We start from the raw sequence: 27,422 nt of genomic DNA, 5'->3' as shown, positions 1-27,422 counted from the left end.
CTTAGAGTTACAAATTTATTATTTGCAGATGATTCTTTGTTGTTTTGTCAAGCAACACCGATGGAAGGAAAAGTGATAGCAGAAATTCTTCAAATTTATGAAAGAGCTTCAGGTCAAAGTATAAATCTGGAGAAGTCTTTAGCTTTCTTCAGCAGTAATACCACAGATGTTCGGAAACAACAGATGTTGCAGATCTTGGGGGTCAAGGAGGTGGGGAAGTTTGATTCTTATTTAGGGCTGCCAACTCTGCTTGGAAGGGATAAATACCATACTTTTGCTTATTTAAAAGATAGAGTATGGAAAAAATTGCAAGGTTGGAAAGGCATGTTGTTATCTAGAGCAGGGAAAGAAATTCTTATTAAAGCTGTAGCCCAATCTATACCTACATACACGATGAGTGTGTTTCAACTTCCTTTGAAATTGTGTGATGAATTGAATAATATATGTGCTAAGTTTTGGTGGGGACAAGTAGGCAATGAAAGAAAAATTCATTGGAAGAGTTGGGATAAATTAGCAACTTCTAAACTGGAGGGTGGTATGGGATTTCGGGATCTAAGAGCTTTTAATTTAGCAATGTTGGCTAAACAAGGGTGGAGGATGATTCAAGGTACTGATTCTTTATTATCTAAGTGTTTCAAAGCACGGTGTTTTCCCCGATCATCTTTTCTTGATGCTAAAGAATCTCCGGGTTGCTCTTATGTTTGGAGGAGTTTGGTGGCAGCCTTACCTATTCTTAAAGTTGGATCTTGTTGGAGGGTTGGCAATGGGAGCTCAATTAGGGTGGTTAATGATAGGTGGATACCAAATCATCCTACAAATAAGGTGCTACATCCTAATCATGAATTAATGGATGAGATGGTTGTATCAGATTTGATTAATCCGGAGATAAATGCATGGAGGAGCGACATGATTCATTCAAGTTTCCATACGGAAGACGCTGAAGCAATATGTAGAATTCAGCTGAGCAGACGACGGGTTGCTGATTCTATTATATGGAGCTATAATAGGAATGGGTATTTTTCTGTGAAGTCAGCTTATATGGTGGCAAGGAGGATACAAGGGGTGGATAAGGCAGAATCATCAAATAATAGTGCAAGAAAGAAGATCTGGCAAGTGTTGTGGACTTTGAAAATTCCTAATAAAATTAAAGTATTCAGTTGGAGGGCTTGTACTGATATTTTACCCACAAGAGTTAATCTGGTCCGGAGGAGAGTAATATCGGAAGCCAAATGTCCATTGTGCTTAAGGGAGGCGGAGAGTACAATCCATGCAATCTGGAGGTGTGCTGCGGTGCAAGATATTTGGGCAGGGAGTTGTCGAAAATTGCAGAAAAGGTGTGTAGCTTCCACTGATGTGCTGCAACTTATGGAATATTTAATTGATAAGTTAATGATTGAGGAAGTGGAGCTGTTCTAGATTCAAGCCTGGCTTATATGGAATCAGAGAAACTGAGTGGTTTTTGGTGGAAATCTGATGCACCCGAGGCACTTGAATAAGAGAGCAGAGGAGTACCTGACAGAGTATAAATCAAAACAAATGCAGCTAACTGTGATGCAGCCAGAACAGAATTACAGTATGATCTGGAAGCCCCCACCATCTTCTGTATATAAATTAAACTTCAATGCAGCTATTTTCTCCGACCTGGACAGAACTGGTGTAGGAGTAATTATTCGAGACGAGCATGGTCAGGTTATGGCGGCAATGACAGCAAGTGGGCCACCTGTGCGATCTAGTATGGAAGCAGAATTATTGGCATGTCAAAGATCATTGGAGTTTGCTGTAGATGCTGGATTCAACAAGCTGATTATAGAGGGGGACAATGTAAATGTTATGCAAGCCATTTCATCGACAAAGATAGATTGTTCCTTGCTAGGCTATGTGGTGGATGATATTCGCCATTTGGTTTATTGTTTGGAGTGGGTTAGCATTAGTACTACTAGGAGGGATGGGAATAAAGTTGCACATGTTCTTGCTCAGCATGCTAGGAATTCTATAGATAATGATGTATATTGGATGGAGGATTCTCCTCCTCCGGCTGTGGAGGCCTTGGCTTACGATGTTTTGCTTTTATGAGTTTATGAATGAATGACCCCTTTAAAAAAAAAACCATATTTTTATATATTAATTAAAATATCTATCATTATATACAATTATATATATATATATATATATTTATAAAAAAAATAGCAATAATTTTAAAATAGTTCACCGATATTGACCAATATCGAAACATATCATTTTCTTAACCAAATTAGAAATAGCATATGGTACGAAATTGACTCCCTATAAATAGTCCCTTAAATATTTTTACACAATCTAATACACATACGTAGTCTTTCAGACTTTAAAATTGACAATTCCTCCTAAAAGCTCACTAGCCTAATTACTAGAGCTAATTAAGACCCCCAAATTTTAATTACAGCTTGATCAATTTTAGGCAAAACACAATTAAAGCAGAATATATACAACTAGCCATTTTTAACAAAAACATTCAAAAACTGCATGAATGAACATAAGGATGCAAAGTTATAATGTAAAGGGCAGTAGGGAAAAGAATATCAAACCCAAGATAATACCCGATTTGTTATCGAAGAGGAAAATCAAAGAACTCAGTGTAAAAACCTCTTTGCAACATTCCAAGCCGAAATGATCCACTAAAAAATGAGTTAGAGTATAAGGATAATCAAAGAGACCCTCCAAGCCTAATTTACTCAAAATACTTGAGCTCTCCCAGCTCTAGCTACCAACGGACTTCTCGGAATCTTGTCTTTACTAGTTTCCTGAATCCCGCAAGGACAAAGTTTAGCTATAAAATTAGTTGTAGTCTAAGGCTACAACCTTACTGAATATCACTCACATTACTACATATTTTGAAAATCTAACCGTTGAATTGCATGTTCTTTATGTTCTTAATACACATATTAAATTTTGTGCCAATTAGATATTATTTATTATATATCTATAAGATTACATTTTATATATAATTTTAAACTACAAAAACTTGCAATTTAAACAATTTATTGATGACATAGTTATTTGTAAGGACACAATTCAAATTCCCAAACCACGACTGGGAGGAAAATGGGCTTGAAAGGCCTTTCTTCACAATGAATTTGTAGAGGATGGGTTTGTAATTTAGATTTCAAGGATGGCTTTAGACAATCACAAAAAGAACGGGCTTTGGGCCCAATGGAACAAAACAAAAGATTGTTTTGCAAAAAGTAAGATTGAGAATTCCTCCTCGGTTGTTTCCGAGGATAGTTTCTAATAGTATTTCTCAAGTTTGGATACAAATATTGATTATCATATACTTTTTCTTTCTCCAAAGAAGCCTACTTCTTCGTATGCCTTCCACTCCTATTTATACTCCTCACTCTTCTCTTCATCATCTTCCTCTCATTGCAACCCTCGTTTTGGATACTTGTCCCATCCATTCTTCCCTAAGGCGGTAGGATTTGGGACGAAGGTTCAAGCTGCATGCGGGTCCATCCTTCCATCCCCTATGCTGTCAACGTATCGGTACGGAGTCTTTAATACATGGGCGGTGGTAGTAGCTATACTTTAGACATTCCATAGTTCTTTCTCTTGTCTTCCCCCCCCCCCCCCCCCCCCCCCCCCCCCCCCCCCCCCCCCCCCAGGGGGGGGGGGGGGGGGGGGGGGGGGGGGGGGGGGGCGGGGGGGTGGTGGGGGGGGGGGGGGGGGGGGGGGGGGGGGGGGGGGGTTGGGGGGGGGGGGGGGGGGGGGGGGGGGGGGGGGGGGGGGGGGGGGGGGGGGGGGGGGGGGGGGGGGGGGGGGGGGGGGGGGGGGCGCGGGGGGGGGGCTCGGGGGGGGGCGGGGGAGCGGGGGGGGGGGGCGGTCGGGGGGGCGGGGCGGGGGGGGGGGGGGGGGGGGGGGGGGGGGGGGGGCCCCCCCCCCCCCCCCGGCCCCCCGTACCATGTATCCTCGGATTCACATTCGAGACAAATCCCTCCTCGAATTTGTATGAGACACTTAAATACTCCACGATCATTTTGATGTTTTCGGATTTGGGTTTCTAGCCCAAAAGACCTTGTTGGGCCGTCCATTATAAATTATTGGGCCCAATACCCCTACATTATTAATTTTTAATTTTATAGAAACTTTGCAAGCATAGTTATTGATGACATAGTTTTGTAGCTAAACTTTGTCCAAGTGATATTGGTAAAAAATTGAGCTAAACTTTGTTTTGATTATGCCACAACCAATTTGCTCGATTACACTGCCAAGCGATACTGGCTTAATTTGGCTAAGCTCCATGCTTCCCAATGAACCAAGACACTTTTGACACTCAATTCGTGTAGGTTGTGTTTGGGTAAAATCTCCTCTTAATGTATGACAATGGAAGAAAAGAGGAGAAGAGACTACGAAGATTTCTCTCTTAATGATGAGTAGCTCTCTCTAAAAGGTGGGTGTTTCCAATCTATGAAACCTTCAATTTGTCTAAGGATCTGTTTGGTTAGAAGAGTGGAAAAATAGGTTGATAGAAATTAGTGGAAGGATGGAAAAGTAGGAGGATATAAAATATTTAGTTTTCTCATGTGTTTTTTTGGTTAAAAGGGTAGAAAAGTGGGGAGGTGGAAAATGGTTTTGTTTGGTTGAAGAGAAAAGTGAAAGGATAGAAAATGTAGTTTCTATAAATTGACTTTTATGCCCTTGTAATATAATATGTAAAAAATAATTTATTTGTACTCATTAAATAATACAAAAATTAACACATTATACATAAAAATTTATATTATTTTTCTTTGCTATTATATATAATATAATCTAATATATATATATATATATATATATATATATATTTGTTGGGAGGAAAAAAAAAAGAAAAAGAAAAAAGAAAACTATGCAACAAAACACTATTCAACTAGCATCATCAACAAATTCCTCTTTAGGTGATGATCGAATTCGAGTCCAGCCATTGCGTGAATTGGAAGACATTGTTGTTGCTGTGTTGTTTGCATTGGCAAGTCGCTTTGCGGCTTTTCTTTTATTTACTAGCTTGGGAGCCAGACTACCACACAGGTTGCCCATTGAAGTAGCTACATGTAATAGTAGCACTAAAAAAAACACAGAGACTAATGATACACAAAATCGTTAGTTAGCTGATCGTCTATGAGTGCACCAATGGAGTGTACTTGGAGAATCAAAGAAATAATAAACCAACAGAGAGCACCGATGGGGTGCTGGCTAAAGGCCCTTCGAAGGTTAAGTCAGTGATGGAAGAATCTCCAGGAACTCAACAATATAAGAGTTAGGAAATTTCATGTATCCTAAGAGAGAGGAGGCTTGGTGCTTATATAGTGGTGTAAAGTTGACTCATATCCCTCGAATGTAGGCTCTTCCTTTGTGGGGAAGATATGGGGCCCAAGTCCCGAGATCTTAGGGTCTTCCTTCCCATATAGAGGAGATATAGACTTGGTGTGCAAGTTATTTCCATGTAGGGCTTCAAAGGTGGAGAAGACACAAAGGCTGGTGGGACCCAACTAATTCAACGGTCGATGTGCTTCACTATCCATTGGTATGCGTCCAATTACATCCGTCGACATGAGCCCACTTTCATCCGTCAGTTTGGGCCTAATCCCATCCATCGGTTATATGAATTGTTGTTTGATGAGACCTTTGGGAAGAGAGGATGATCAACTCATTGGGACATGGCGAACTTAGCCCGAAGGATCTTTGATCCCATGGGACCCGTTGGAGGAAACATCCTTCTCAACGGGCTTCTACAATTTTTTGTGTTGTCGAGTTGCACCGTGGTTGGTGTCTGGAATGCCAGATTCCAACCGTACGTGGAAAAGTAGATTTTTTTTTTCGTCCAAGGGTTAATTGGGTGTGTAAACCCGACGAGTGGGATAGTGTGGGTGACTTTTACGATCATGCCTAGGGAATTTTGGGTAAGTTTGGTAGGTCGTCAATTGCCTTACCATGGTTCGTCAATTTTTCCTTTTTGTGGAACTAACTTGTTTTATGTTATTTTCACCCTAAAGCAGGAAGATTTCCTTACTCGGGTGTTCGTCGTCCCTTTCTCGCAAAGATCTTGGAAAAAGGCTCGTTACTCCTGTCACTTTCCATGCCTATGGTGGTCTCTAGAGGCTCGACAATTTGACAAAATCTATTGAATTCATAAGTGTTCTACTCCGTCGCTTTTAAATTTGTGTTTTCCCTTTATTACAACTTATTCTTTCGTCAATTTCAGAGATGGAGCCCGTTAAGAACAAGCAAGCGGAGATCAGGAATGGTGTTGCCCTTCATGCCAAGCAAGTAGTCAATGGTCTCCATCTTGAGGCCGTTAGCCAAAAAAGGAAGCAACCGACGGAGTTTGTGGCATGGCGTTGGAGTCTACCTAAGGATCGTTGGCCCCTTTTGGCCCGTTGGAGTCTACCCCTCCTCTGCTCGAGCCTCGTTGGCATGGCGTGGGAAAATGCTTGATGACATCCTAGGGCCCTCCTGTCCATCCTCCTATTCTCTTGTTGGTAAGGAGCAAGGAGTTTGTGGTTAACACAGCCTGCTCACTCATTTATGATGCTGATCTCGACGAGTGCTTGGAGCATGAGATTGAAGCTTTTGGGGATGTAGGCCTCTTTGACATGGTGAGGGTGAGTAGTGGTCATTTATTTTGTTTTTTAGTTGTGTTGCATGTAAACCGTATATAACCTTATTGCCCGTTTGTCTTCAGGGTTTGGTAAGGATGAGAGCACTTTAGATTAGGTGTACCACGAGGGAGGTGTTGGTTAAGAGGCTAAGGACTCGTCTGGGGGCTAAGGAGGAGAAGGTGACGGGTTACAAGGAGGCTCTCTAGCTTCTGAACACTGAGCTGAAAGAGCAAAAGAAGAAAGTAAGCCAATTGGAGGGGAGCGTCATTCGAGTCGAAGAACTTACCAAGGCGAAATCCAATCTAACGATAGAGTTAACGGCTCTTTGTGAGCACATGGATCAAGTCAAGGCCGACGCTGGTGCTGAATTCTAGATGTCCCAACCTTAGTTCGATGAGTTGGGGTCCCACTATGGTGACGACTTTGAGGACTTTCACAAGCAAGCAACCCTTCTCTTCCCCGGTGTGGATATGTCCCAAGTCTAGATCAACTTCTTAATTCCCATGACCCTTACTGGTGGGGATGTTCCTGACGAGGAGGAAACTGATCTTGGAGGGACAGAAGCCATTACTGTGGTGGCCAATGGGATTGTTGGGCCGGAAGAGAAGGAGACTGACAGGCCAAGGGAGAAAAAGGCCGACGAGCATCTAATAAGCCAATCAACGAACCTCAAGCTTGAAAATTTTGTTTGTTTGTTTATGTGTATTAGTTTCCTTTTCGTTTTATAATTTAGAAACAATGTGGGTGCCTTGTTTCTGGCACAAAACCTAAGAACACTATTGGTGCCTTATTTTTTGGCACAAGTATATTTGATACCCTAGTCGGGTTTGATCCTCATCTATTCTATGCTATGATGCATCTCCTTTGATAAGCTATATGTTTATTTATTGCTATATTTTTTGCTTGTAAAACTTAAGGGTTTACATCTGTTGGTTTAGTCTTTTAGGTCGAATCTTCTTTTCATATGTGACTAGGCATTTGTTGGTGCCTTAGTTGGTCGGTCCATCCCTATAGATAGGACTTATAGTTTTACAAGCGATCTAGTACCTATCAGCGTCCTGATTCGTCGGTCCACTCTATAAGGTAGGACTGAGGATTTTTCAAATAACCATGCACCTGTCGGTGCCACGGTCCGTTGGTTCACCCCATAGGTAGGGCTTGTAATTTTACAAGTGATCAAGCACCAGTCAGTTCCATGGTTTGTCGGTCCACCCCGTAGGTAGGACTTATTATCTTCACAAGTGACAAGGCATCCGTTGGTGTTGTGGTCCGTCGGTCCACCTCATAGATAGGACTTATTATTTTCACAAGTGACTAGGCACCCGTTAATGCCATGGTCTGTTGGTCCACCCCATAGGTAGGATTTATTATTTTTACGAGTGACCAGACACCCATCGGTGCCATGGTTCATCGGTCCACCCTGTAGGTAGGACTTATAATATTCATAAGTGACCAAGCACCCGTCGGTGCAATGGTCCGTCAGTCTACCTCGTTTTATAGCCTTTTCTTGTTGTGGACAAACAATTTTTCAAGAATAATTCATTTTATTAAAAACAATCTGAAAAATGTAAATAAATTGCCTGATGGGCCATTGGAGTTTAGCTGACAAAAATTGAAAAACTTAACAGTCTACTTAACGAAATTTAAAGGAAAAGCAATAACATATTTCACAGTTTGTACACTCTTGGTAGTATCTCCTTAGGTGCTCGGTGTTCCAAGGGTGATGAAGTACTTTTTCGTCAAGCAATTCTAGGTGGTAGATACCCTTTCTATAACAGTCAGCAATCCTATAGGGTCCTTCTCAAGTGAGGCCTCGCCTGCCTTGCGTGAGATCTTTTGTAGCTCTTGTTACCTTCTTTAGGACGAGGTCTCCAACTTTAAAGCATTAAGGCCTGACTTTGGCATTGTAGTGCTTAGCCATGAGGTCCTGGTAGCAAGCTATCCGTTGTTCAATTGTCGCCCTAACTTCATCCAGTAGGTCTAAGTGTAGGCGCATTTCTTTGTTGTTCTTACCTTCATCGTGGTGAGCTATCTTGTAGCTTGCTATTCCTAATTCTGCCAAAATGACAGTTTTACTCCTAAACGCTAGGCGGAAAGGTGTCTCTCCTGTGGGAGTTCAAGCTATCATCCTATATGCCCATAAGACACTGGGTAACTTGTCCAACCGTATCCCCTTTGCCCACTCAAGCCGAGTCTTAATTATCTTGAGCAAGGATCGGTTTGTAATCTCAACCTGTCCGTTGGCCTATGGGCGGGCGGGCGAAGAGTAGTAGTTCTTGATCCCTAGTTGTTGGCAGAAGTCTCTGAATGCATCATTGTCAAATTGCTTTCCATTTTCAGAGACAAAGACTCTAAGGATTCTAAAGCAACAAATGATGCTCTTCTAGACTCTAAGGGTTCTAATTCGACCCATTTAGTGAAGTAGTCAATTCCTATGACAAGGAACTTGAGTTGCCGTTTCGCTATAGGGAAGGGTCCTATAATGTCGAGTCCCCATTGGGCAAAGGCCATAGGGCATTCAACGGAGTGAGCTGTTCCGATGGTTGCCTTATGATGTTGCTGAAACATTAGCACTTAAAACATGCTTTTACGTAGGACTAGGTGTCCTTCTACATGGTGGTCCAATAGTACCCTGTGCGTACGAGTTTATGAAGCAGTGATCATGCTCCCGAGTGGTTTCCATACACTCCTGTGTGGACTTCTCTCATGATGTAGTTTGCCTTCTCCGGAACTAGGCACATCAGATACGGTTAAGAGAAACCCCTTTTGTAAAGGGCATCCCCTATCAATACAAAGCACGACACCTGTACCTTTAGCCTTCAGGAAGCATTGTGATCTTCTGGAAGTGTCCCACTTTTGAGGTAAGAGATGATTGGAGTCATCTAGTCCGCTTCTGTTAGGATTACCTATATGTCTATTTCATTAATGGCAAGCAAGTATTGGACTAAGGATAGTACTTGACTGTTGAAGGCCATGTGTTCTGCAGATGCCATTTTAGCTTGACGATCAGCATGTTCATTTTCATCCGTTTCTTAACTAAAAGCAGATATTTCTTCATCTATTCCCCTTTGGCCTCATAGTCTCTGTTGACATGCCCGACAATGACTTGATAGTCACTGTGTATGACTACTTATGAGGCCCCTGTTGCTTTAGCTAGGTTGAGACTCGTTAGGACCGCTTCATACTCAGCTTCATTATTAGTTGTCTAGAATTGGAGGCGGACCGCGCACTCTATCATGTCCCCTTCTAGGGTTTGTAGGACAACTTCAATCCCTCCAACATGTTTGTTAGATGATCCATCCGTCCGAACCAACAACGGGGCTGCCCCTAGCCTTCATCTTCACTCATCGTGAATTTGGCGACAAAGTCAACGAAGGCATGGGCTTTCCATTGCAGTCCTCGGTCAGTATTGTACGTCTAATTCACTTAGGTCTACTGCCTATAGAACCAATAGTTCGACTACCTTCGGGGTGTTCATTGCTCAGCGTTCAGGTATTTGGTAGCCCGATATAGCATGTCCACCACATTTTTCAAGTCCTTCTTATAGATGGAGAAGAGAAAAATCTCTAGACTGAAGTCCATTGGTGAAGGCTATGACTAAGACTTTATCGTCGGCTTCATTGATTAAAAGAGCTTCTTTGTTGAGCTGAGTTACATACGACCTCAAGCTCTCGTCTTCCCGTTGCTTGATGTTCATCAAGCTTGTCGAAAACCTTTTGTACCTCTGCCCACCAATGAAGTGTGAGACAAAGTTTCTACTCAACTCCTTGAAAGTTAAGATGGTGTTGGGGGCCATCTTACTGAACTATATTTTAGTCAATCCTCTAAGTGTGGTGGGGAAAACCCTGCACATGATTTCATCTGGAACTCCTTGTAGATACATAAGGGTTTTGAATAATTGCAGATGGTCAAATAGGTCCTTTGGCCCATCTATGCTTCCACCTGCGACATTCAAAACTTGGCTGGAAGGGGGAAGGGGGAAGGGGGAAGGAGGTAACCTGCATTGTGAAAGGTGAATCAATTTAATGGACTAGCTCGTCAAGGTCGGTGGATACTCGTCCCTTCATGGCATTCATTATCATATACATCCTCTCCTTCATCATCTGCATGTCCTGCTTTATGTGCAATGCACTACCCTCTAGTTCAGATCGACGGTCAATGTCCTCCTGTTGGTCTTGCTTGTTGGTGACGTTACTTTCTTCCTGATTCTCCCTTTCCTTATGGTCTCCAGTCAGAGGGTTGTTGTTGTTGTGCTCGTCATGCTCTTGCTCATCCCGGTGTTCGTCAGGACATCACTTATTCCTTTGGTTTAGCTGTTACTCCAACCCCTAATTGAGTTAGGTGAGTCGCTTGACCACTGCGGCGAGGGTCTACACTTGCCTCTCCAAAGCATTGGGAAGGTTTCCAGTTTCCTAGTTGATGGTAGCCATTGAATGTGTTTAGACCATGCAACTCTTTGTTTTAGAAGCGGTAGTATGGCTAATCACTCTGTTTTCATAGACAGTGCCAACTAATGATACACACAATCGTCGATTGTCCATGTGCACACCAATGGAGTGTACCTAGAGAACAAAGAAATAAAGAACCAACAGAAAGTACTAGTGGGGTGCCAGCCTAAGACCGTCCATAAGTTAAGTCAGTGATGGGAGAATCTTTAAGAACTCAATAGTATGAAAGCTAGGAAATTTCATGTACCTTAAGAGAAAGGACGCTTGGTGCTTATATAGTGGTGTAGAGCAATCCCAGATCCCTTGAATGTAGGACCTTCCTTTGTGGGGAAGATATGGGGCCCAGGTCATGAGATCTTAAGCCCTTCCTTCCCATATAGGGGAGATATGGGCTTGGTGTGCAAGTTATTTCCATGTAGGGCTTCAAGGGTAGAAAACACGTAAAGGCTGGTACCCAGCTAATTCAATTGTCAGTGTGCTTCACTATCCGGTGGTACGGGTCCAATTGCATCTGTTGTCACGGGCCCACTTTCATCCGTTGGTATGGGCCTAATAACATCCATCAGTTATATGAATGGTTTTCTGATGGGACCTTGGGGAAGAGAGGATGATCAACTCATTGGGACATGGTGAACTTAGCCCGACGGATCTTTGATCCCATGGGGCTCATTGGAGGGAACATCCTTCCCGACAGCTGAAAAAGTGCAGGTGTTTGGCCGGACAAAAATGTCGTCTATCAGTGACAAAGAAGGAAGGTTTTGGATATATTGGTTGGCAAAGTTTAGTAACTCATTGAGGAATGAAGGTCACAAGAAAGGACTCAACAGAGAGAATGGGGTTGGAGAGAAGGACGGTTGGGGCAGACTTGTCTTTCCTCAACAACAGGTGTGAAAACACCTGTTTTTGTGGGCCCGAGTGGAAAAATCCTGGCCCCACCAAAAAATTTCCTCCCCTTCTCTCATTACCAAACAACACTCACTCTTATTTTCTCTATTTATTTTCCATCCACCCATTTTCATCTCCAACCAAACATACCCTAAAGTTTTATATCTGATAGCCTCTTTACAATTTAGTGGATAATAAGGATATATATATATATATATATATATATATATATATATATATATATATATATAGTATGAGTAAAGGATAGGAAGAGTCACACAAAAATTACAATTGTTAGAGCATTTCACGGTTCACTCGCGAGTTAGCCAAGTTGCGAGTTACTTGCGAAACACAGTGACATAAAAAACGTTTGAACTTCCATCATGTGCCCCTCATGTGACTTTTCACAAGTGTGGTAGTCTCGAGCCAGTTGTATGCTTATCACAAAATCCATTGTCTTTAGCCATTCTTTACCAACTTAAGACTAAATTCATGTACAATAAATCCCACAAAATATAAGGAAATTAATTAATAAAATTACGACAAATTTGTCATGGAATTGAGCCAATATAAACGTAATGGAAGAACATAACTTTACACCTCCAAATCACAATCTTTGTATCATCCTCTTAACATGCCACTCCTAATTATAAGAAATAGCTGTCATGGTTCCTAATTCCTATCCATGATCAGGCTAGCATGTATCTCTCTTCTAGGGACTTATCTTACGCCTAGATGACCCATGTTCGCTTTCCTAGACCCAAGCTTTCCAAGCATGCAAAAAAGGGAATTTCATGGTCATTTAAAGGTCTTTAGTGACGGAACCAAATTGCCTTCAGTGGCATCAAATACTTCTTTTTTACCGGATAGTCGCATACCACTCAGAAAAGGGATTATCAATTGAAATATATTATAATGTATCCAACTACTGACATCGAGCTGACTTACGCTAGATGTAGTACGTAGTTATCCCAAACCAAAATACATACTATTATATTAGTGAACGGAGGACCATTACACACTGCTGACATGGTCCTCCTAGTGTGTTTGAACACTTCCTCACAAGAGAATTAAGCTAACCATTTTTTTCATGCAAAAGCCATGTAAACAAATCATATATAAGGAAGAAACCATACAGATAGGTGAGGAAAGTCAAATTCCATAGTTCTTCTGGGATTATATCATTAATAGCTAGGCCCGAAACATTCCTGTAAAATCATTTTAAAAACATAAAATGTTAAAACCATGACTACCGTAAACATTCACATACTGGAGATGCTGGCCAAAATGGGCTTTTGCCCATTTTGTGCAAAAAAATTAGCGTGTTACCCTATTTTTCAAATTAATTAGAGAAATACTCATCTTTTGAAACTCAATTTTCTCAAAATCAAGTTAAGCCTTATAGTGACGTTTTAATGAGCCTATAGTGGCGTTTTAGAACTCGAGCTCTATGAACTCGAGTTATAGGTAAAAAAAAAAAAAAAACACTTGCATGGAACTCGAGTTCATAGAGTTCGAGTTCCAAAACGCTACTATAGGTTTTTAAAACGTCATTATAGGACTCCAGAATTTTTTTTTTTTTTTTAAACTCGATTTTGAAAAAATCGAGTTTCAAAAGAGGGGCATTTTGCTAATTAGTTTGAGAAATTGGGCATTTAGCTCTTATATTCTAAAAATATATATGTCACCCTTATAACATAGACGCATAAAAGAGAGGCACATACAAACTAGTTATGTGGCAAGAAGTGTTGTTCTCATAAGAACAGTCGCATGTGATATAGGGCTCGACTGGCTCGCTGCATGCTTCCGTAAGTGTGTACTTAGGACTAATCCTCCAATATTGAAATACTTTACTAAGAGCTGTCACTGCAATCAAATGTATAAAAAAATCGATTATAATGACTAAGAGAATTCACAACAAGATAGATAAATGAGTTTTATAGCCAAAATATAGCAAGATATACTTAAAATAAGTTGCATATGGCTTGGTTTTGGTTGGCCAAAATATGTAATAAATACTAAAGTAATCCCCCTACCTGGGAAGATATTGTAGCTATCACCATTTTTTTTCTCTTCTAATTCTCTGTCTCTCTCTCTCTCCAATATGATGATCCACACAAATTGATGAAGATTGTCGATAACCATGGTTATTTGTCTTTGGAATTTTATGGTGACTAGCAAACGTGGAGTCGGAAAACTTTTATTTACAGAGTTCAAGGTAGAACTATCATATTGATTTGTAATTTAAGAAAAACTCAAACCACTACATATATACATACATGTCTTCGTGCTTGACATAAAAAAACCTCTCTCTCTCTCTCTCTCTCTCTCTCTCTCTCTCTCTCAATAAACTCTATAGAGTATTATTGAGAAAAAAAAAAAAGAAAAAAAAATTAGCATAATTATAATTGGGAGACTTTGTTCCTTACGTAAACAAAGTAGAAGGAGAAAGAAAACAAGTATGTTACTAACCTATTCTAGCCCCCTTCAAAAAAAAAAAAAAAAAAAAACCCTATTCTAGCTGTTATACAATGTAACGGATTTCGTCGAATTAATTATTAGTCCAATTTAGGAAATCTAACTTTTTAAGATACTTTCCTAAAAAAAAAAAATTTAGATAATATTTCTCATCAATTTAAATTTTGCAGAAAAAAATGATATTGACTTTTTATATAAAGTAAATGGAAAAATAAGAATTTTATTTATTAAATGTTTAAAGAGTATTACATTTTGGAATATTAACAATTTAAGATAGAAGGAGTATAAAAAATACATTAAGGGTCTGTTTTTGTTGGGAAAATAGAAAAGTAAATGGATAAAAAATAAGGAGATAATGAAAAAGTAAGAGGGTAGGAGGGATTTTAGTTTTTCCTATTTGTGTTTGGTTAGGGATGGAAAAATGAAAAAAATGAGTTTGTATAAATTTACTCATATGTTTTTATTAAAAAAAAATAATGCACAATTAAAAAAAAAAAAAGTGGCAAACAATACAACCAACCAAAAATAAATAAAAAATAAAAGGGAATAATCCAGATTTATTATTAAAGAAAATTAATGCCAAAAATAAAGTTAAAAAATCACTTCTAATTAAAGCAAAAAAAAAAAAAAAAAATTTTGAAGAAGAGCAAAACAAAAGAAAGTAACCACCAAAAAAAAGAAAAGAAAAGAAAGAATATTGAGCTTGTATGATGTATCACAGCAAGAAAAATATCAAAAACTAAAAAGGAAAAGAAGAAGCAAATGATCACGTAAGAGGAGGATGGGGTAGTTTAGTCATTTGGCTGCTATTATTCCTTTCTCCCTATTTTCTTCTCAAATTGGGAAGATGAAATTTTGGAGAGTCTGGGAAAAAAACACCAGTATCCTACCAATTTTTCCTCATCACTTCTCTCCAACCAATCACCTACAAAAACCATTTTCTCTTCACTTTTTTCTCTCCTACTTTTCATCTCTTAAATCTCTCTAACTAAATTGACCCTAAAAAGTACAATTTTTTTTGTTCTACTTTATATTCTACCAACCATGGCAAGCTAGGTGTTTGACTCTTTTTTTTTTTTCATTTTTAACTTTGATTATTTTATAAATAATGTCAAATAAATATACACAAAATGAATACAAGAAAAATTGCGAGGACTAAGGGTCCATTTGGATAGAATTTATTACTGAAAACTGAAAACACTGTAGCAAAATAATTTTTAAATGTGTTAATAGTACCGTAGAACCCATTTTTAATATTTTTTTTTAATAAAGTGTTTGTGGGTCTCATGAACAGTAACCAGTATAGTGAAAATAACATGCATGAACAGTACAATTACTGTTCATGCATGTTGAAAAAAAAAAAAAAAAAGAGAAAACGCAGGATTGCAAAATGCAACAATTATAATTTGTATCAAAACGGATACTAAGGGTGGGTTTGAATAGAGAGGCCAGCCTCCACGATTTGGGTTTCACATTTCAAACCTTTTTTTTCCTGCGCGTGGGTTTCAACAGGGGACAAGCGGTATCATTCACCATTGTGCGGTTATTGTTCACGCACAGTGATGCATTGTTCATATACTGTTTCAACCATTTTTTATTAAAAATAGGACTCGCAGCACTATTCACATATTTAAAAATTATTTTACTACAGTATTTTTAATTTTCAACTGTATCCAAACGGACCCTAGATAACAAAAAAGTGTAATAATCATCTGGATTCCGAAAACAATTAACCGTCTTTGCAACCAATCAAATCAAAGCACGTGTCTAAAACAATTACATAGTAATAGACACGTGCTGATCAGGTGCACCAGTATTGCTACGGGCTACGGCATCGCTTCACGCGCCATATAATGCAGTGACGACAACGTTTGATATTGGATTCTTGTTCTTTTCACTATTAGTGAGACGACGCCGTTGGCGCACAGTAATATGTGGTTGATGAAAGATTAAGAAAAGCTTGAAGAGTTGTGGGTCCACGTAGCCGCTAGTGCGACCCACCCAGATGTGAGATAAAGTTCGTTGTGAAGGGACGGATGGAATGAGGCAGCGATGGCTAGGACCTGTGGGGCTTGGTGGTACTGAAAATTGAAGAAGAAGAAGAAGAAGAACCAGATTCTTCTTCCAAAGACCATGGGCCAATGGACTAGATTATCGGCTCAGCCCAGATCCAAATGAAAAGAAAGATACTTGCAAAAGAGTTCTCACCTCTCAGTAGTGGTGTGTTCCTACTTTCAATAATTTCCTTACTTCCGCAAAGTGTGTGTAAAGCCAAATGAATGGTTAAGATTCAAAATTAAAAAAAAAAAAAAAAAATCTTTCAACAATCTCAATCATTCAATAAAAAAATAAAAAAAGTTAAAATTAAAAAAATGAGAATTAGTAAAAATTGATGTAAAGCCTATGTTTCAACTATATATATGTGTGTGCGAGGGAGAGAGAGAGAGAGAAGTGTCTAGTACACATAAGCTGCAATACTTGTGACTTAAAAGTACAGAGTTGCATTTTATCTTTTATAAAATACAACTCTGTTTATTTATCCTTGTAAAATACCTTACTACTAGCTCTCTCTCTCGCAAAATATATATATATATATATATATATATATATATATATATATATGAAGAGGATAAAAATAGTAAATGGACGGAGATAATGAGGACGGATAGACGCCGTAAGTGAACTCGGTTATGACGGTTGAGTATTGCTTAATATCCGTCTTATATAAATTAAGTGTGGATTTCACGTGGCATGTCGTTTGATATATTTCAGATGAGCTTTTGCTTTATCCCCACGCAAACGTGCATACTTGGACTTCTTGCGACACACGTTTGAGAAGACTCCTATATGGAAAGGAACTTGAGAAGGAAGTTGTATCCTAAAAGAAAGGTAATTCTACTCAATATAAATACCCCAGAAACCCTAGGTACGAAGGTACGCACAATATTCTTAACTCTGGCACTCTAGGGTTAAAGGAACAAGATTCTAACTTGACCTTCGGAGGGTATTCGGCCGACACCACACCGGTGCTCTCTTCTAGGTCCTTTGTTTTCTTTTTGCAGGTATTGTTTTTGTTTGAGGAGCGCTTGCAACTCACTGGTGATATTTTCGACATCATCAATATATATAAATAAGTGTGTAAAATAAAGGAGTGAGATATAGCGTATGTTGTAAGAAGTTGATGATAAATAAAATAGAAATATTTTTTTTTTTTTTTCGTTATTGTGGCTGTCGTTGTTATAGGTAAGATAGAATTTCAAATTATAGTGCATTCCAAATGATTGCTTTTTAATAACATGCAGCAAAGATACCATTTGGTTCTTATGCACAACAGAGAGAGAGAGAGAGGAGGCGCACCTTCAACAGGATCTGTACGAGGTTCAGCAGCTGCAGGTTGGTACGGCTGTTTCGCGTTCCTATCATAAGTATCAGGAGGTTTGGTCACCGAATTATATGGATGTTGTGCGCCGTGAGCTTCCAAAACAAGGCCAAAGATGCAAGCAGCACAAAAGATTAAAACTAGAATTTGTGCTAATCCCACCATGACTGATGACTCTAAGATGTTGATTAAGAAATCAGAGCTATGAGAAAACTTGGACTAAATGCATTACCAGAGTTGCTAAATATGCAAATAAGGCCCTTCACCCATTAGGTAAATATATAAAATTAATGCTGCTAAAAAGCTACCAACTTTCTCTCTCCTGAGAAAATGGTTTATTATTGTGTAATTTCGGAGAAGTATTCCGAGCTCTGTGGACCAAACAATAATTTTCTTGGGAAAACAACAAAACAAATAGAGGAATCAAACATTCATTAAAGGCAAAAAAGAATAGAACCAGACAAAACACAAAGGGCGACAAAACTTTTTAAGAGGGTCCCGCTTCTTAAAGAACCACTAAACACGTCCAGCAGTAATAGTAATAGTAATAGTATTATTAGATAAGAATGCTGTCGGTACCACTTTTGCTATAATTTGTTTTGATAAGTCGTGAGTAATGAAAGGGTAGACTAATATAGATGTATTATTTTCACTCTATCACTCACAATTTGACACATAAATAAATAATAATAAAATTTGTGCTCAAAGTATTTTTTATTATTTTAGGTTCGTTATTGCTTTGATTTTTCTGTTATTTTATATTAATTGTGGTCCTCAAGTTTTTTTCAAAAGATTTTTATTTTGTTCTTGACGTCATCTATATGACAAAACTTGCTCACGTGAATAACAGAATTCTCATGACATACATGTAACCAGTGCTTAGAAGCAAAATATTTTTTGTTTTGAACTTTGAAGGAAAATATTTTTCCATTTTTAGGTATTTATTTACAGGTAAAATATAGTAAAATTTGTAAAATATTTTTTGCTGAGAATAAGATCCTTTATTAAAAGTTGTAAAATATTTTATCTCTAAAAATTTGGTAAAACATTTTCTGAAAACAGACTATGGTTTCCTCTCTCCCATTTGGTTACTAGATTACTAGTTCCTAGAGACACTGCTCTAACGACTAGTGCCGGCAGTCTAGTGGCCGGAGACTCCGCTCTGGTGACTTGTGCTAGCAGTCCAATGTTCGGTGACTCTGCTCTATAACCGGTGCAAACAGTTTGGTAACGAGATACTTTGCTCCGGTGATTGATGTCAACAGTCCGGTGCCCAGTGACTCCACTCCATGATCGGTGCCAACGGTCAAGTGTTCAGAGACTTCATTCCAGTGACTGGTGCTAGCAATCTGATGGAAGAATACGCCTAATCAATGATCAGTGCCGACTATTCAATGCCCACAGACATTTTTTCGATCAGTGTTGGCGGTTCAGTCAATGGAAAATAATATAAAATTACTTTACTACTATTAGATAAAGCCAAATCAACATTGTAATGAATTAAAAAAACAATGTAAAAAATGATGAATATAAAGACAAAATTAGTATTATTTTAAAAATATAATCTTTTCTTTTTTCATTTTCTTACACTTTCTTGATAACCAAATACAATATAAGCAAAAACACAGCAGAAATACCAAAAGTATGAATCAACCAACACAAGTATTTTCTTGCCCTTTGCTCTACAATAAACACGTCCAACAACTTGTTTCCCTCATTCTATTGGACCCATACTGTGTAAACCTAGTATTATTAGAACTGTTGAGAATATAAATGCAAGGAAAGTCCTAGATTGACTAAGAATGACAATAGTGAGTGATCAATATAATATAGTTGGGCTCAAACTCATTGGCTTAAACCTTTTTGGATTAAGTGATGTCCTAATCAATGTTTTAAACTCCATTTTGTTCCGACCGAAAAGGCTAGAATTTTTCGTTCAGGTGCAAAAGACTCCCCATGTTCCATTTCGCCCTCAATTCCAGACTATTTTGGCATAAAACAACGTTTCAGGCAGAATTTCGACATTCTAGGCGATATCCATGTTTCGAACAAAATATAAAACTAAGCTTCATTGCCCTTCCCACTGAAAAGATATACTGTTTACTTCTTCTACCAACAAATAAAATTGATGACCAGGGAGAGATTTTAAACCAAAATACAAAATTGACGAAATTCAAAACAACCAAATTGACGAAACACTACCAGAATGTTGCATGCCACGAGACAACTATGGAAAGAAGATTTTTGAATTCTAACTTGAGAGAGAGAGAGAGAGAGAGAGAGAGAGAGAGAGAGAGAGAGAGAGAGAGAGAGAGAGAGAGAGAGAGAGAGAGAGAGGATCATAAAACATTAAAACTTTAAAAGTTAAAACATCAATAATTCATGTATGAAAGGTTTTATTTACAAGAATACCACAATTGCATCGTTCCCTTTTAGTATAATTTTGGAGTTGGCTTAGTGGTTCAAAAGGCCTCTTGATATCCATGAGATTCTGGGTTCGAAACCCTTGCCAGCATCTTGAGGCCATCCCCATGATATTCCTCTCTGTAATAGCCTAGTGCATGTGGGATGGAGAGACTATATACACCTGAGAGAATAGTCAAATATTCGAAGAGGTCTGAACACCCTCCTTCGTAGTTATAAAAAAAAAAAAAAGAAATCTTCAATTCATTTGTTTTTTATTCAACACTTCACTCTAGGATATTTTTTAATTTGAATAAATTACTTTGAAACTTAAGTACTCTTCACATGTATTTCTTTCACTATAATGATACAAATAATACTAACGAAACACACACACACACACACACACACATATATCTTCAGTGCATAATCTTGAAATGGTGTAGCGGAACACACCGATATTGAAATATTCCGTTCTAGTAGCCAATCCGAAACAGCCTTCGAAATGGAACTAAAAACCTTGGTCCCAATATGTTATATTAACTTCTCAATTGGAGTCTCCCCAAGGTTTTAGCTCCCCAACAAGTGGTATCAAAGTCCATGGTGTTGTGCGGCAAAGGTGATAAGGCATTTAGGGTCCCTTTCTGATAGGAACAGAGCAAGCCTAAAGGGCATACACAAACAATCTTAGAGAAAGACCAAATAAAGGAGTATTGTCAATAGTTCTAGGTCACAGTGAAGTGCGCAGTTCCAATGGACAAAATTGTGTAAGTTAGTTCCTATGGATGAGTGTGCAAGGTTGACATATGATTCCCATGGATGGCGTACAAGGGGTCCATGGGATGACGCACTAGTGATGGTAAAAGCCCATAGGCAAGGGAGAGCGAGTAGGGACTTGGTCAAAAGCCACAAAGAGGCAGAGACTCTCACGTGTGGGGGTGGAGGGGGGGGGGAGGAGATTGTTGATAATACACGTGTGAGTAAAGTTTCACATTAAATAAGAATGTCAACTATGAGTGGTTAATATAATGTAGTTCGCCCAAACTCATAGGCTTAAATCTTTTGTCAATTAGTATCCATATATGTTATATTAACTACTTAATAGAGGCTCTTCAAGGTATTATCTCCCAATTAGGGGACAATTGGATGCCCTTGATGGTGAGTATTGATCTCTACTTCTTGGTGGGAGACCCAAATCTAAGGCAATGATAAAAATGAGGCCCTCTCTTGGAGTAGAGGATTTGTTAATCCAATCATTGTTGTTGAGGAAGGAGCAGTTGAAAGATGCCACCTTGAATCCACCTCCACCAACTTAACCTTCACAAAGTTTGAATGGGTGATTGAACAGCAGTTGCCCTCATTTGTTTGTCATAAAAAATACCTAAGTATGAATTATTCAACACAAGAAAGATTTAAGTAATTTTCAACTTTAGAGAGAGAAAAATACCTAGTTGTACTGGGTTTATTTTCATTGGATTTGATAGTGTTTTTAGGGGTTTATTTTGGCGAGGGGAGTGATTTTGGAGAGAGAGAAATTTAAAGATACCTAGATGTGCAGTGTTTGGTTGCCAATAGAGGACAAGATTAGAAAAGAAAAGGAAATAAATTATGGGTGCATGTGCTTATCTAAAATGTGTGAATGCTGGTGAGTGTGATTAATACACCTACAGTTCTTTTCATGTCGTTCATTCATGAACTCATTTTTCTTTGAGCTTCATTTATTATACATCATGTTCCTCGTATGCATCTTTATGCTCGTTATTATCTTCACTTTTCACGTCGTTCATTCATGAACATCTTGTTAAAGGGTGCTACGATCACTTTGAAAAATCTATGTTAATGGGCTTTATTCAGTGACAAATTTATATGTATTTTTTTTAATCATTTTAATATATATTTCTAGGACTTAATTATATTTGAGCCCCTCTATATTTGTGAAAACTACATTTAGAGTCTACTTACGACCTCAGGCAATTTACTCTGCCCGTGAGTGACACCTAACAATAAGCCAGGAGTAGAGTGCTCATTGGACAAGTCGTGTCAAGCAATATGGCGACTTAGGAAAACTTATGAAACAAACAATTTCATAGTAAAAGCTTGGAGGGATTTAATCTATGTAAACACATCCACTAGAATAGAATTGAAGTTTATAAAATATTCTTAACCCTAAATTTATTACTACCTCATGTAATACTTAATAACGTGACCACATATAACTCCGAATCCATAGACTCTTCTATTCTCAATTGATATCATACGAACTCTCCGTTTGTGACTTCAAGAAAACCACTTAAATATTTAAACCAGCAACTTTGATGTAGACTGGATTGCTTTATGGCTTCGTACAAGATTTGCACTATGGCAGCAACAACACCATGTTGATTTTTCGCTATTTGCTCTTGAGCTCTCACATATTGAATAAGTGGAGGTGTAATAGCTTGATTTGATTTTATGATCATCACCGTCATCATCATTATTAATATAGAGTTGAGGTACTATATGTGTGTGCACCATAAGATGGGAGTAGACAATTTTGTGGTGTTGCCAAAATAGGTGAAAAAATTAAAGTTTTAGTGCGTACAATTTAGTGCGGCAGTTAAAATAATAAATAAATAAAAAAAGAAGATGTTTTATGGGCCTCTTGAAGACTGAAGAGATAAGTTCAAGTGGACTTTAAACTCCAGCCCACTACCCCACCAAACCCACATCTCTGATGCGTTAACATATAGGGTAGAGAAAAAGATAAATTAGGGTTTTCATTAGAAGGATTTCTTAGTAAAAGTGGATGCCAAAGAAAATTTGAGAGGGAGAGAGAGAGAGAGAGAGGAAGCGTGACAGAATAAGGAGGCAAAATTGTTTAAGGGCATAAGGTTTGGCTACAAAATCAAGGTGAGAACCCCATCTCAATATTACTATATTGTTTATAAATCTTGAGATATATTTATGGTTTTGGCAACGTGGTAAGATTAAGTCATGCCAATTCGATTACAGTGGAAAGATGTTTTGTATATTGGCGTTATTGAAATAAAGATCTGATGGTTATTCTCTTATGTTTATGGTAGTGTTGTAATTTATATTGGTTATCCGTTGAATTTGAGGACTTTGGGTCTAACAAGAGATGATATAAATTAGATTAAATTATCAGCAGTCAGTACACGATTTCACTAGGTTGCCTACGGTTAGTATTTTAGAACAAAATCATGGAATTTCAAATCTTAATCATGAATATGGCTTTAACAATTGGGGTTATATATATATATATTAGGATGGCTTTAACGTTTATCATTGGTTATATATATTAGGATGGCTTTGACGGTTTTCTTTGGGGTTATAGATACTAGATCCTAGTTGCTCACTTGCTCACTGTGTCTATATTCTAGAACAAAGTCAAGGGTATAGAGCCTAATTCATGTTGAGGTTTTACTTTTTGTTTAGGACATATGTTAAATCCTAAATTTGGCTATTGCCTATGAGTTTTGATAAATTCAAGGAAACATATTTTTGGGTAGAGATGCCTTGCATCATTGTTATTATTTAATTAAACAAATTATAATCTTAGTGAGTTAGTTTGTATAATTCGATAAACTTTATATTTTGTGAAGGATATTAATTAATTTCCATGGTTAATTATAGGTCCTATTTAGGGCCGGCCCTTCCACTAGGCCAATTAGGCAATTGCCTAAGGCCCACAAGTGGAAGGGGGGGGGGGCCAAAATGCCCCATAGGTATTGTTATCAAACATGATGTTTATTATGATATTGATGGTTTAGATTTATTTTCAGAATTAAAAGTTTTAAAAGAAATTTTACAAATAAAAGATTATACTCCAATTGACATACTAAATTATATAAAAAGATTAGATTCATTTCCAAATACATGCATTGTTTATAGGATTTTACTAATAATACATGTTATAGCAGCTTCTGCAGAAAAAAGTTTTTCAAAATTAAAATTAATAAAATTATATCTACGATCAACAATGTCCCAAGAAAAATTAAGTGGATTAGCTATATTATCGATTGAAAAAGGAGATGTTAGAAGAACTTGAATACAATAATTTAATTAGTCAATTTGCATCTTAAAAGGCAAGAAAAATAGATTTTAAATGAAATATATTATAATATAAAAACATTAAATAAATATTAATTTAATTAATACATAAGTATAAAAAAGGCCACATTTTAGTTCTCGTCTTAGGCCCCAAAATGTCTAGGGCCAGCCTTGGTCCTATTTAAGAGTATTTTGAGACTTTTTGAAGGGTGTTTTAGCTGGATTTTCAGAATGGTTCAAGTGTTGTAAGTAATTATGCATAATATACATAAGTTTTGTCCATTAGGTTCTTAGAAGTCAAAAGTTTTCAAAAGTTATGTTTTTAAGCTTACAATTTCTAAAGTTTATCAAAAGCATTTTTTTTTATTTCATTTAAAGAGAAAATTTCAACTTTTAAATAATGTTTTAAAGAGAAACTTTGAATTTTAAATAAAGTTTTGAACATCTAAATCTTATTTAAAAGATGATGTCTAAACAAAATTATTTTCAGAAAGGAATTGGATTTCGAGATAAGTTTTCTAAAATGGTTCTTGTTCTTTAAGATTGTTTAAAACCAAGTGATTTTAAAGTCATATTCTTATTTTCCAAATGGTATTTAAGACATTTTCTTTCAGCAAATTGGGTTTTCAACCTTACTTAAGAATTGTAAAAATATTTGTATAAACTCTTCAGTTCTTATTCATTCCCTAAGAGAGTCAAGCATCCTTTGATTTATGTTTCAATTCGATATTGTGATCTTCGATATGCCTATTTATTTGGAATAATTGTTAATATTATGAAAATTATTTTATTTTGTATAAACTTTGCTTTTGAGATATGTGACTCAAAATAAGTGTTTTTAGAATTGATCAGGTATATGTGTAAGCCCTCTCATAGGGTTGTATGGGAGAATAAGTGTTGATTCCTCACTAGTAGGGGTTAGATGTTGGTATCCACTCACAGGATTGTATGTGAGAATATGTGATATGTATATATGTGACACGGTGCTCTGATCAATTATATGTATGTGTTTTCAAATGATTTTAAGATGTGATTAAATATGTATTAAGTGATTCATTATATGTTTTGGAATAATTATATTTGATATCATTGAGTGAATTTGTGAAAAATCAAAATACTCGTGCTTTGTTTAATTATATTCTGTTGTGTATTGTGTATAATTACTTACTGAATGTGTGGCTCACTCTATCATTTACAATTTTCAGATAAAAGTTTAGTTGAGAGACAGAACCTTTGGATTACTTTGTAAGGTGCAAGATAGAGCTTGAGAGTTTTTAGGCGACATTAATAATACTTGAAGCCTTAAAGAATTTTTAGTTATTTTTATTACGCTTTAGATTTTATAGTATTTGCAGATTATTTCTAATTTTGTGGATTTTAGTTATTGTAATAGATTTATTAAGAGTATTGTTTATTTGGAGTTTATTGAATTATGTTTAAATTAATTATGCTTATTGAGTTATATAAGATCAGCAAGTTAGTCATGCATCTAAATTCATGTTCCATGAATTTGGGTCGTGACAGCTTAGATCTATTTTCTGAAAAGTTTAGGATTTCTGGCTCTCTAACCTCTTGAATATTTGATCTCCACAATTAATCTGTGGTTGGAGCTTTGACTCCAACTTCTTCACCAACTGATCTTCAAATCTACTTTTTATGTCTCCGACATGGTGAAATTAAGAGAAACTTAGTTACACAAACCCCAGTAACACAAAACGGTGATTTGTCTTGCCAAAAACTCTCTTCATGGTTAAATTATGATGTCCTTTAAATAGTGCAACAATTAGATCATGAAACAAGTTTGAAGCAAATAAGTTATGGGTTTTTTTGTGTACTTGATTTTTGTGAATACGTGCAATCTCAATCATCAAACTTGGAGTCAAGCTGGAATCGAGATTACAAAGACTTCGTTTTTCTTGCGTTGAACTTGAGTCCTGAGCTGAACTTAGAATTAATTACATTTTATCCTCGTTTGCCAACCTTAAAATATGAACCTAACAAGATCTAAACGTGATTCTACCACTTCAAAGTTCATCAACTTCCCCACATTGGGCAATTGAGAATATTACTGCTTAAACTAAAACTGTTTACATTCCTTTACCGATTGTTCTATTAATCATACTATTCGAGAGACTAATTATGTCACCCATAATATTGCTAGATAGACTCTTTTGAGGGATATATTCCTTTCTATTTTTATTTCGCATGAACTTACTATTATTTAGCTACACAAACAACACATAAGTATCAAAGCTTCTGCTATATCAACATCATCTTTTTCTTTTTCTTTTTCTTTTTCTTTTTCTGTTTCTTTTTCTTTTTCTTTTGAGGTGTGTGTGCGCGTGCTGCTGAATGTGAAATGTAAAGCATTTGTTTGTTTCCGTTATAAATATGACCTCATTAATTGTTCTTCCTCTTTTGTTTTTTTTTTCAATAAGTAAGAGGCTAAATTCATGTGCTCATTATTATGTAAACTAGGTACCTTCAGGAATTGAGCCTGTCACCTAGTTTAAGACTATCACCCGTTAATTTCATCCATATTGGTGAATGAGGAGAGAAGGAAGAAAAAAAATTAAAAAAAGATGTCCCTTGGACCCTTGATAGACATGATTGAACAAGGAATTTCTCCAATTGCTGAAATGTAAATGGAAATGCTAAAAGTATTGCTAAGGTCAAATAAGTTGGGCGGTTCTGTGAGACAAGTATAGTCGGATCACTTTAATCCCTTCCTTCAAAAGTATAGACAATAGTTTGTGTGATCTTTAAGCCAAAAGAACATTTTCTCATTGGTGTAATGAAAGTGAAAATAGATACAAATATAAAAGGTATCGCAAAATGTTTCATTAAAGAAAAAAAGTACGGTAAAATGTAAAAGGTCTGGTTGTTGTGGTCAATGGTCGTACTTCAATGTTTTTTTTTTTTTTTCAAAAAGAATTCGTTGTGATCGTGTCATGAAAAACGCGTTGAAGACTCGTAAAAGCTTGTTCTCTAAGAAACTTTCCGGGAAATAACAAATTTTGCTTTTCTTAAACACTTCATATAATCTAATGATTTGATTAAACTTTAATCACCCTAGGCATGGAATACTATGTTACGTTCTCCTCAATGCATTTTACTATTCATTAAAAAAAAACCCTATCAACCACTAAAGAGATGCTTAGCAAAAAT

At 37.2% G+C, this 27,422-nt stretch overlaps 1 protein-coding gene across 6 annotated transcripts in view; it reads right to left on the bottom strand.

Moving 5' to 3' along the window:
- LOC142615751 (putative LRR receptor-like serine/threonine-protein kinase At1g56140) overlaps positions 1-18,085 on the bottom strand; it is a 62,816-nt gene extending 44,731 nt beyond the window's left edge. For 3 of the 6 annotated variants that reach the window (XM_075788570.1, XM_075788572.1, XM_075788571.1), the window contains exons 1-3: positions 17,780-18,084; positions 13,669-13,810; positions 13,081-13,152 (exon numbers count right to left, since the gene is read on the bottom strand). In XM_075788570.1, coding sequence (XP_075644685.1) covers positions 13,081-13,152; positions 13,669-13,810; positions 17,780-17,966 — 401 coding nt within the window. In that variant the 5' untranslated portion in view covers positions 17,967-18,084. Of the gene's footprint in view, positions 1-2,576; positions 2,653-13,080; positions 13,153-13,668; positions 13,811-17,779 lie in introns of those variants that run through there. The other 3 variants (XM_075788569.1, XM_075788573.1, XM_075788574.1) reach the window with 2 other exon arrangements.
- Positions 18,086-27,422: the final 9,337 nt, after the last annotated feature.

The sequence above is a fragment of the Castanea sativa genome, chromosome 11 (genome assembly GCF_040712315.1).
Source record: "Castanea sativa cultivar Marrone di Chiusa Pesio chromosome 11, ASM4071231v1".
Lineage (NCBI taxonomy): Eukaryota > Viridiplantae > Streptophyta > Magnoliopsida > Fagales > Fagaceae > Castanea > Castanea sativa.
This window is presented reverse-complemented; position numbering and strand designations above follow the sequence as displayed.